The following is a 12,397-nucleotide window of genomic DNA, read 5'->3' as shown; positions in this document are numbered from 1 at the left end:
AATAATGTATTTTCCATAGCATGCCAGTTTTCAATAGTCTTTGATCTCAATGAGTATTTTTAAATAAAAAGTTAAAATTGTAACTTTAAAAAAAAAATATTCTAGAAGAATCAGGGGACTGTAAATCCTATAAGGTCGATGACGTCGTTCCGAAAAAGCGACCGTCGGAAGATAGCGTCAGAGTTAACAATGCAATATTGTAACTTTATTTTCTCAATATCAGTAAATGGTACATGTTATATATGAATGAAACGAGAAAATCATCACCTTTCTACCTGCAAAATATGCTCGGTTTTGGAAACGCGGCCAATTTTGGCCAATAACGTCCCTTGTTCTTTATGAAACAGCAATACAAGAATATAGCAATGTAAGGCATCGACCTTGCGCATGTTTTTGTGCGCCGTAAATCGAACTTTTTTTTCATACGAAGTGGATATGTAGATCTCTGATCGGTTCCAATATTTTCCCAGAGAGCTACAGTTCTGCAGCTATCTTGTTCATAACCATAAAAGCGCCGCTTGTAATTGCTAATTTAACTTTTTTGTGATATCAATATAATATGCGTAAATATGCAGGGGAAATGGTGACAGCTTTTTTGTAAATCGAGTTCCATATACACATACAGTGTTTTCTTGAAAGGTTAACCGTACAAACATGCAGCGTTTGAATACATAAAACTTCTAATGACAAACATTTTCCTATATTCTCGGACTCCCTATCATGTCTTCAGTCAATAAACATGAATATTGATCATCCATATAATTTAGATATCTTACACTGCTACTATCTTTTAATCAAAAAAGGTAAACTAGTTGAGTTCTGCTGGATCTCAAGTCACATTGGTATCCATGGCAACACCAAAGCAGACAAAATGGCGAAATATGCACTGCAAGATGATATTGTACACTTCAAAATTCCCAACACTGATTTTAAATATTTTATTAAACTAAATGTAAATTCTCTTCGGCAAATCTATCGGGATTTCTGTAACACAAGTAAACTTCATTCCACTCAAAACAAAGTAAACAATGCGTGTAACACCGTAGTGAAACGCCAAGATGAAGTGGTTATTTCGAGAATACGCATTGGACATTCAAAATTGACCCATTATTACCTATTAAACAGAGAACTTCAGCCTGAATGCATATCTTGTGACTGTCCATTAATTATACACCACATTCTTTTAGAATGTAGTGAGTTTACGCCCATACGAAATATACTTTTTAATAGTGTTCAATCAGTGAAAGAACTTTTTACAAATATTGACAATCATTATATTATACAATATTTACAAGAATGCGACTTTTACAGAAAAATTTGAAAACTTTTATGATACAACTGTTTATATACACGAATTAATTTTGTTTAACCTGTTTATGTATTTTTAACTTTTATGTCCGTCGGTTGTTAAAGGGTGTCCCGTTTCAAGGATCACAACACCCTTGGCAAACAAACGATCGTTTCCGTGATGTTCAAAAACGAGTAGGCTCACTGGGGGTCGTCAGGAGAACTCACACACTCACAATCAAACATGATTCAAATAGTTAACCGCCGTAAAATGGCTGAAATATTGCCAAAACCGCGTAAAAAAAATCAATGAATCAATCATGTAAGGGGTATACGGATCACATGCGTGGTGGAATTGAATTTTAACAAAGTTAATCTTACATACATTTTTTGCGCCAGAAGTGGAAGCTACATGTTGATTGCGATCAGGAACTGCAGTTTTCGCGGGCCTATTACTCGCTCATTGTTCTGGGATCAGTTAGATGATTTATAAAACTTGAACTAATTATTATGTTCGTCTTGGTTTTAATCTCTTATATAGACCCCACACTTTCGTTTTGATTACGTTCTACCAAATGTTTAACATCATTATTAAGTGATACAATTAGAGTAAAACTAAGTGGATTGAAAATCAACTTAGAAATTGGAATTTCAATCCAATGTTTTCAAGGAAGTCCGTGCTGAAAATGTTTCCACCTGTGCGCGGCAATAAGCTTTTTAATACACACCGAGTTAGCTTCAGCGTATTGTTTTGTGACGTCAAGTTTTGACTGTAACAGATGAACATCATGACTGCTGTACATTTCATTTCTTGCCACTTAATGCCCACCGTTTGTCATGGTTCATCCTACCCCTTCTGTGGGTATCCGAGTTGGAATAAGACATCGGTGCCCATTTCTTGTCGAATGACAATGGCGGTGACTTTATTACATCATACGAGCTTGTTCTGTGTATAGTAAGTTTTTCAATCGAGGTACGCTACTGACAAAAAAGTTGATGGTGCAGAGGTTCCAACAGTCTCGATTGAAGTCAGTATTTTGCAAATTCTATGGTCGTTATAACGATCTAGTTCGTCGATACAATGTATCATTGGGTCTAATGCTCTCTGATGTGTTTCATACCGATTGTTAGGCCGTTCTTGGCACACTGATTTTGACTAATCCCGTTTACCTGATCAGGATATTGTGCTCACGGCAGTTGTGACCGGTCGAAAGGGGATGCTTACTGCTCCTAGACACCTGATCCCACCTCTGGTACGTGTTTGCCCAACTATCTTTGAATGAAATAATATTTAAAATGAAATAAAGTGTTAAATGAAAAGTAAAGATAACGGGCAGTCATAAATCTCATAACTCCTATAAGCAATACCAAATAGAGAGTTGGACAAACACGGGTCCATGGATAAATCAGAGTTGGGATTAGGTGTCTAGGAATAGAAAGCCTTCCGATTTTGACCGGTAACACCCGCCGTAAGTCTTATATCTTGATCAGGTGAACGGAGTTATCCGTAGCCATATCAGCCTAACAATTGTTATGAAATAAGTCAGCATTTGACCCAATGATTGGTTGTATCGGCAAAGTAGATCGTTATAATGACCATATAATTTGCGAAATGCTGACTTCAAATGAAACTGTTGAAACCCCTACACCATCAACCTGTTTGTCAGTAGTCTGTCTCGATTTAAAAACTGATCATACGCAGAACAAGGTATTGCCTATCGAATCAGTTGAGAGATATAAACACCATATTATATATACAGGTGATTATGGAATATAGGTACACAAATATGGGAAGTTGACGATGGAGAAGTTGCAATCATCCCGCTTGTCATTTGAGTTGCTAATTGATTGATGTTTGCCGCCACACTCAACAATTTTTCAGTTATCTGGTGGCGCCCAGTTTTTATTGGTGGAAGAGAGAACTCAGATACAATGTGCCTTGGAAGAGACCACCGACCTTCCGAAAGTAAACTGGGAAACTTCCTCTATCAGTTGAGTTGTCAGTTTGCCGTTAATATCTACTTTCAATACAATATCTAAGTATAAAGCAGAAGTGGACAACTCTGTGGTGTCTTTTCATTCGAGCTCACGGGAATATATCGAATCGACATATGATGAATAAAATATTTATTGTTGATAGACAAAACGTCGTCGATATATCTAAATATCGAATTGAAGGCCACAGCAAGAGAATTTTTCTTCTAGTTGTAAAAGTTTTTGAATAAATTCTGCTTCATAGGAATATAGAAACAGATCAGCTAACAAAGGAGCACAATTCGTGCCCATTGGAATTCCAACAGTCTGTTGGAAGACCTGATCTCCAGAAACCACGAAGATATTGTCAATGAGGAACTGTAGCATATTTTTTATTTCAACTTCAGAGTACTTGTGCATGGAATCAGAGTGGTGTTTAACAAAGTAAATTCTTGGATGACTGATCACTAGATATGAATATATCCGTTTTCCATTTTGTTGTATCTCGCAGGGAAACTCTAAAGAATGTAAAGTAAACGATAACTATTCTCAAAACCTGACTTCATCACTGGGTATTGGATATTTTGTTAAACGCTACAAAATCGTATTGTGAAAGAAAGATAACTCTTTCGAATATGGCTTTAAAAGCTGAAGTCTCGTTTAGCGACAGGCGTTGGCACGATAAAGAACCCCCACTGCTACGACCGTAAGTGCTAAGCATATGTGTAAATTGGTAGTACTTTCACCTACAGCGGGCGATGTTTCTATATGAGTGAGAACAATTCTCGACGGGACGTCAAACAGACAAACAAACAAATACCTTTCACTACTTTTATAAAACAAATAGGGAGGAGGGGGTGTTAGACAGCCAATTAATCGAAATTAGCATGTAGAAAATGTGGGATTTGTGTTAAAATAGCGAAGAAAGTGAATTGTGAAAAGGGGACATACCAGGCCCCAGCCCACCCTAACTCCCATTTCTATGTGCCTGATATGATATTTACAGAAGTAGTTTTAGAAAAAAAATCTTCAGTAGAATACAAATATTTGAGCACCATAATTTTATTAGGTATGATTTCTTTTTTCTAAATGTATTTATCAATTATCCACGACAAACAACAAATATCATATATTGAATTCCTGCAAAATAAGATAGCAAAAATCACGGGAAAATCTATAATCTTAAATAGCCATTCACTTTTATAGACGTTGCTATAATACATATAATGATCTAAAGGTCTTAATGTATCCTAGTATGTAATTTGTAAAATTTTGTGATTTTTATGTTCTGAAAAATGTGTCACTGCAATAAATATATACCCGCTTCATTATCATTGGAGATAACCGTGTTACCTGTCGAAGCTATTCACGCAGGTAATACAGAAACACTAATGTGAATTGAAGCGTATAAAAATCGTCTCCTTCTATACCATACAAAACCTGATACATATGATAATAGAATATTCATGTAGTATGTCAGATAAGCAGAGAAATATAGCGAATACTAAGGACTCTATTATATTTAAGAATTCATGTCAGAATTCTACCATATTTAAAAATTCATGTCAGCTCTAAGTTTTCTTCTATCGTCTTTTCGTTATTTCGGCACACATAGTCGCCTATTATCATTTTATTGTCTTTCTGCCTCGAAAAGACGACAAAACGCCAAGCGAAAAGACGATAAAATTGGTCGCTAAATTGTAGGTTTTCTTTATCGTCGTTTCGTTATTTTGGAGTGAAAAGACGCTGATTGTAGTCATTTCATTTGGTCGTTTTTTGGCCTGAAAAATTATGAAACCAGACAAATAGCTGATGAAAGGTGAAGATAACGAACAGTGATCAATCTCATAACTCCTATAAGCAATACAAAATAGATAGTTGGGCAAACACGGACCCCTTGACACACCAAAGGTGGGATCAGGTGCCTAAGAGAAGTAAGCATCCCCTGTCGACCGGTCTCACTCGCTGTGAGTCCTATATCCTGATGTTTTTTTAAAGATATGTTTGAAAATAAACCGATTCTTGAGGAATAGAACGCCTGGGTTACATGTCGAGAACTTTGAAATTTTCTTGCGTTACTTGCGCATCTGGTGCATCAAACTTGGTACCGTAGAAGTTTTACATTACAACCCTTGGATCGAGGCCTCTGCTGATGGACTGTTACTCCCCGAGGGTCTCTACAGCCCAGTAGCTAAGTACTTCGTTACTAGCTTGAAAGTACGGCCCTTGTGCATAGCTCTGATCCTTAGACGAATTTTACTCCAATTTTTGGCACTCTGTTTTTTATTGTTATTTTGGATTTCCAAATTTTCGGCTTGAGCATTACTGAAGAGACATTTGTCGAAATGCGCATCTGGTGCATCAAAATTGGTACCGTATAAGTTTTACATTATGACCCCTGGGTCGAGGCCTCTGCTGGTGGACTGTTAGTCCCCGAGGGTCTCTACAGCCCAGTAGCTAAGTATTTCGTTACTAGCTTGAAAATACGGTGTATATTTAATTGCTGTCATAAAATTTAGTTTTACATACATCTATGAAGCTTCACTTTTTCTTCATCCGTGATTCCTAGCATGCAAACTGTCGAATGCAAATAAATATTAACACAAACCAGTATGATTCCAATGGTTGATTGATGATAACTCGCTGACTTTATGTTTGTTTTCAGTGATTTGCTCCAGTTTTGAGGCCAAAGTTCAACACGTGACCCCATTGGATGATTCTTATCTTTACATCGGCTCCAGGGCCACAGTCAGAATATATGTTAGCCTTCCTGTGGGTTTTATTAAAAAGCTGGAAATCAGGCTCATGCATGATGGGGAGAATATTGACGTTGTGCCAAAAAGCATCCATCCCACCAATGACGTGAAATACAGTAGATACTTCGACGCTTACATGAGTAGATATAACAATGTAAGAGATGTGATTCCATTGACTTATGTTCTATCATTGAGGTACAAAATTCCATGCAGGACATTTAAATCTGTGATATTTACGTTTCCAATCTCTCTGCCTTCAATAGCTTTGCCAATTGTACTAATAGTCATTTCCTCATGATAGCGATGCAGATATGAATAATAAGTGTATGCAAGGTGAAGATAACGAATAGTGATCAATCTCATAACTCCTACAAGCAATACAAAATAGATAGTTGGGCAAACACGCCCCCCCCCTCCTGGATACACCAGAGGAGGGATCAGGTGTAAAGGAGGAGTAAACTTCCCCTGTCGACCGGTCACACCCGCCGTGAGCCCTATATCCTGATTAGGTAAACGGAGTTATCCGTGGTCAAGGATTAGGGTTAGCTGGATATGTTAATCTTGATATAACAAAAGTCATGATTTTCTCAAAAGAGAAAGATTAGCAATGAACCATTTTGTTTTTATTTTGGAGGAGATATTGTTGAAATAACTAATGAATATGAATATTTAGGATTGATATTTGCATCAAATGGAAGTTTTAGACAAGCAAGTGCTAGCCTTGTGATAAGATTGAAAAGCTTATTATTCAATTATTATAGACCAGCCTTGCAAAACTTCAAAATGATAGCAGTTTGTAGTGTACATTGTACTTGTAAGCTGACCTTGTCCTGGGATGGAAATAAAGACATAACATTATGTTTACCTATATACAAGTTTATTTTTTGCACTTATTGTATTTTATAACAACACCCCCCTCCCCATTGTGGCTGTTGTTGGTCTTGGCAACTAGGCAATGAGTAAAATTTTAAAGTTTTACATTAAAATTTTACCATGTAAATTACACCTGTGTATTGACACCCAAATGGTACAGGCCAAAAACACATCATTGCCTAATGTTATATCATAAAATCAAGCAACAAATTTAGCAGATCTTCTCATTCCGGTTGACGGCAATGAGACGATTTGCAATCACCCCCAAACATCAATCATTAAAATGTCAATTTTCAATTAAACAAAAAACCATATGACTATGATTCCGGTGAGCGGCAATCAAAGTGTATCATATATATATGTGACCAAATTGTCACCAAATAATTCAATACATACAAAATTGTCCAATCAAATCATTCAATGTCCAATCACAGGAACCAGACGCGCATTCTTCCACATGGCGGAAATGGTTACAATATTAACCATTGAAGCCACCGCCACCAAGGGGGGGGGGGGAGCGGCTAGTTCCTGGAGCCAAGACCTTGCCACAAAATACCCCGTCCAAATTCTAGTATAACTTTGGATACACTTGCCATCCATTCGTTATAAATTGTTCTAACCCTGCACTAATGTTGTTGAGAAAAATTTCATTGCCTATATTTGATATATGGACCCCATCTGCCTCAAAAAGATTTGTGTTTACAAGTTTGATATCCAAATACTTGATATAACATCCCCCATTCCTTACTATATAAGCCGCCACTGAACTGTTGATTCTTTTTGCAGAATTATTTATTTTTTCTATGCTATCTGATGAATACCAGTTCTTTCTAGGCAATATTTGCGACCATACAAGCTTTGTATTGGGTAAAAGTTTCCAAATTTTGTCAATTGTACCTTTCATATCTTGTATAAGCTGTTTGATTGGTGTGTACCCAATATTATTACCACCACAATGTAGAATAATGTAATCAGGAGGGTCAGCAACTTTCAGCAATGTTTTGATCTTGTTGTACATTTCATACCAGCCCATACCCCCTTTTCCTTGCCACCAAATAGACACATTTAATCTATCCATTAGTCCCAAGTTAACTCCATCTGGTCTGATTCTAGCTGCTAAAAATGCTCTTTTGACTATTGATGAGCCCACTACCCATACCTGTTGTTCTGAAAGTGTATATATAGAGACATGACAAGATTATATAATTATATGACTTGAAACCATTTTCATATATACTTAAACATATGACAGTCTTAAGGGTTACACCTACATTTATATTATGATTACATCCTAACATAAATTTTGTATGCTTTAGATTTCCATCTTCCTGCTTTACAGATTTCTTCCTCTGACATACCAAACATTGCTGCACTGGTTGCTGCCCCAATTCTAAATGAATGAGACTTGTATTTTTTACCTTCTAACCCTATTATCGACAAAACTTTATTTAAAACTGCCGTAAATTGGTATCTAGTTAGTGGTTGTCCACTAAAATGACAGAACAACTTCCCCTGCACTGAAGGTCGTATTGCTAGATATTCTTGAATAATCTTAATTGGTTGTATTTGAGACCCAAATTGGCTATTCTGAATAGTAATTGTTTCTCCTTCCCCTATTTGATCCACTTTGGAATGCTTTAATTTTATTTGGATTTTATTTTCTTCTGTAAACATTGTTATGTCTTCATATTCAATTGCATGTCCCAGATCTTTTTGGTTTTTTACTGTCATTTCTCCAACTCTAAAGAAACCAAAAAATGCTAAAGTGTAGGCGGCTTGAAACAGTTTGCATTCATAGTAGTTTGTACAAACCAAGTGCAAACTTTGTAGTATTTGATTTAATATATTTGATGTAATTGGCAGTCTGGCATCATTTTTCTTGACCTTTCTTCTGAATCCTTCTAAGAGTTTCTTAACCAGAAAGCTTTGAGTTTCATCCCTATTGTTTTGAATTTTTAGTTTGTAAGAAATAGCTGAAATGTAAGTTCTAGCTGTTGCCACTGAGAGATGTTTTGCTGACATATAACCTATAAATAGAACTATTTGCTCTAACGTAGGGGGCCATATTTTGCTAAAGTTTAGGGAATCCTGGAATTCCTCAAAGCATCTTAGTCCCTGGTTGTATGTTTCCTGAGTATTTGGGGCTGTTGCTAGATGTAACAAGTTGTTTACTTCATTTCTAACATCAACTGCTGAAATTCTACTGGTATTTTTTCTGGTATCTTGTTTGCTTGTGGAGCCAATTCCTGAAATGTTTTAAACTGTTTACGTGACAGTGCATCTGCGATACTATTTTGTGTACCTGCTATATGTTTTGCCTTGAATACTATGTTGTTTTTTAACAATATAAGGACCAACTTTCTTATCAAAAACATGATTCTTTTTGATTTTGATGTTTGTTTGTTAATAATTGACACCAGTGCATTGTTGTCAATGTACATTATGATCCTCTTGTTCTTAAAGAGCATTTCGCCCCATATGTAAATAGCTAATACAATGGGCACCAGCTCCAAAAATGACATTTCTTTAAAAATACCTAAATCCCATTTTGTTGGCCAAGGCCAGAAAACCCATCTACCTTCCCAGTATGCCCCACATCCCAAATCTGGATTGCCTGTACTATCTGTAAACAATTTCATATTTTCGTTACTCAGCCAATCACTCTCATGCAAGAGTCTAACACCATTGAACTGTTCTAAAAAAAAAGTAACCAAGTTTTAACATCTTCCCTAAACTCATTTGTGATTTTGATATGATGATGAGCTTTTGTCACCCCACAAGTAGCATCATAAAACCTTCTGTTGAATGCTCTTGCATTTGGCACACCTTTGTTGAAAAAATTTAAGCTTCCAACTATGCTTTGTACTTCTTGTAACTGTAATGACTTTTTAATAAGGGCCATATTTAGCATAGATTTCAACTGTTTTACCTTTTCTAGAGGAATTTTTACAACCATATCAACCGTATTTATTTCTAAACCTAAAAATATAATGCTTGTAGATGGCCCTACTGTTTTTTCATTTGCTAACGGTACACCCACCAAACTGCACAAATTCTGAAACTCTTCCATTAAATGTGAACATTCTTGAGTACCTACTCTTCCAATAAATAAGAAATCATCCAGATAATGATAAATCGTGTCAATACCTGTCTGTTTCTGTAGTTGCCAGTGTAAAAATGTTGAAAACTTTTCAAACAGATTACATGACATTGCACAACCCATTGGTAAACATTTGTCAATGTAATATTTACCTTGAAATTTGAAACCTAGCAAATCAAAATCACCAGGATGGATTATCATTAGTCTAAATGCAGATTTTATATCCATCTTAGCCAGCAATGTTCCTGTTCCCAACCTAGCTACTGTTTCTAAAACCTGATCTAAAGATGTATAAGCTACTGTACATTCTTGGGGATCTATGTAGTGATTAACACCGTTATTTTCTGGAAAAGATAGATGTGTAATTAATCGCCACATTCCCTCTTTTTTTGGTACAATGCCTATTGGCGATATTTTTAAATTTGATATTGGTTTATTTGAATATGGTCCCCCTATCCTTCCTTTTTCTACTTCATTATCTATTTTTTCTTTTGCTCTCTCAGGGTGTTTTTTGACTGATGTAAGATTATCTGATTCACTCCCTATTCTTGGCCCTTTGTACCCTAATCTGAATCCAAATCTAAATCCTTGCAAATGCTCTAAAGCTATATATATATATATTTTTTTTTTAGGATAACTGTATAACAATGATTCTAAATTGTTTATATCTATAGGGGTGGTCCCAAGCTTCCATACATTAGAAAGTTCCCCTTTGACCTCTGAATTGAAACACCCCTCTTCCTCTTGTGTTTTGGTACTGACCCCTTGAAAATCTGTAATTTCCCTGTCCACGAAAATTACTAAAACCTTCCCCTTGTGTGCTGATGTTTTTTGATTGACAATTGTTGATAGGATGTTGACCCCCACACTTGATACATACATGCAAATATGCACAGGGTGATCTGAAGCATGAACCTTGGTAGTTGTAATTGTAGCATTTTTTACTCTGACTCTGGTAAGTTGGAGCAGCAGACAGAGTTTTAACAGCAGGTAAAACAAACATCAACCATAATTCTGAATCAACCTCACCCCATGGTTTTGTAGGGTTCTTTGCCATTTTTAATCTGAATTGTTGGTCATACTCTTTAAATCCAAGATTTCCTGACCTAGATGCTGCTAACCTAACATCATTCATGTATTTCAAAATTTCTAATGTTTTTGCCGGATGTGCTTCTAAATAAATACTGCAAAAAATTATAAATGCATCCGTCCATTGTTCAATGTTGTTGATTTTTTTTGGGAATTTTTCTCGGATGTTTGTAATTCCCCATTCACCATTACAATTGTTTGTTTTTGTGGCTCATTAGAATTAATCAACAGTTTTGCCAATTCTACATACTGACCACTGACTATTTTGTTTTTAATTTCTTGTGAAACATTAAGTCCAATGACATTGTTGTAACTGTTGACCATGTTTGGTATATCTATGCCCTGTGTACCTCGAATGGTTTCCCTGGAATTCTCCATGCGGAATCCCGATGGTTCATCTCTGGGTGATACATCCATTTCTCCCTCAAATCCATAATTTGTTGATGTCTCCATTGTCGTCTGCTCTTGAAATTCAACTGGTCCTTCCACATTTTTATTTGTTCGCCCCTTTCTCATAACTTCACCTCCCTTCTTCTTTTTCGCCCTCGTTGATTTTTCTTTTGGCATGTTTTTTCTACAATTTAACTTATTTTCCGTAGCTTCTGAATCTTATAAAAAATTAAAATGTTGTCTCGACTGTTATCTCACCGTTCTCCCGAAATTGCCTCGTCATAAAAGGAAATGCTATTCTATTTGCCAACTTATTTCCGGTAGGATTCCGGAATAGTGTTTCCGAAAAAATCCTCAGAAATAAAATATATTTAAGTCTGGCAAAAATAAATGGATTTATAGTTAATTCTATAAATCTTATTAAATCTAAAATATCTTTTAAAAATGATCTTTCTGTCCAAGTACATGTAAGGCTTAAAATGTATCAGGCTCTCATATCACCTATTGCTACATATTCATCTGAAATCTGGATTACTGATTTTAAAGATACATAAATTCCCAAAGTTGCCTTTTAAGAAAATAGAAAATACTATTTTGAAAGACATATTAGGCTTTCAAAAGAAAGCTTCTAATGTTGCAGTACTTTCTGAATTAGGTCTATATCTTTTACACAGTAAGATATATGAATGAATGTTTAAATATTACTGTAAGTTAAAATACATGTATATGGAATTCACATCCAAGAATAACAACCCATTGTTAATTGATATCAGGTGATTGGGATCAGGTGCCTAGGAGGAGTAAGCTTGTATGAATCTTGATCAATATAATACGTCTACAGTATTTTAATAGCTTCTGACAGAAATGAGAGTGGTGTGGATATAATGGAGTAGAGTGGAAATAGATTTCATTTTTGAAAATACAGGAG

General features: G+C 35.8%; 2 protein-coding genes across 2 annotated transcripts in view; one reads left to right on the top strand and one right to left on the bottom strand.

Annotated features, from left to right (window-relative positions):
* The window catches only part of LOC125659061 (location of vulva defective 1-like), a 62,722-nt gene extending 58,906 nt beyond the window's left edge, over positions 1–3,816 (top strand). Inside the window, exon 7 of the mRNA XM_056150458.1 lies at positions 3,669–3,816. Coding sequence (XP_056006433.1) covers positions 3,669–3,709 — 41 coding nt within the window. The 3' untranslated portion in view covers positions 3,710–3,816. The remainder of the gene's footprint in view (positions 1–3,668) is intronic.
* A 2,979-nt stretch (positions 3,817–6,795) lies between these two features.
* LOC125659829 (uncharacterized) lies at positions 6,796–11,646 on the bottom strand. The gene is made up of 3 exons (XM_056150853.1): positions 11,430–11,646; positions 7,712–8,057; positions 6,796–6,847 (listed from the first exon to the last, which is right to left on the bottom strand). The coding sequence occupies exons 1-3, from the start codon at positions 11,644–11,646 to the stop codon at positions 6,796–6,798; spliced, it is 615 nt and encodes a 204-aa protein (XP_056006828.1).
* Positions 11,647–12,397: the final 751 nt, after the last annotated feature.

This window comes from Ostrea edulis, chromosome 9 (genome assembly GCF_947568905.1).
Source record: "Ostrea edulis chromosome 9, xbOstEdul1.1, whole genome shotgun sequence".
In the NCBI taxonomy this organism is placed as follows: Eukaryota; Metazoa; Mollusca; class Bivalvia; order Ostreida; family Ostreidae; genus Ostrea; species Ostrea edulis.
This window is presented reverse-complemented; position numbering and strand designations above follow the sequence as displayed.

What these genes read in the sequence shown, in the direction of transcription:
- LOC125659829 (XM_056150853.1), bottom strand. Translation starts at nt 11,646, where the DNA reads ATGCCAAAAGAAAAATCAACGAGGGCGAAAAAGAAGAAGGGAGGTGAA. An exon ending in TTCCAGGGAAACCATTCGAG is followed by an intron (nt 8,058 to 11,429) that starts GTACACAGGGCA and finishes ATACACTTTCAG; the next exon opens with AACAACAGGTATGGGTAGTG. An exon ending in ATATTGCCTAGAAAGAACTG is followed by an intron (nt 6,848 to 7,711) that starts GTATTCATCAGA and finishes TTTCCATCCCAG; the next exon opens with GACAAGGTCAGCTTACAAGT.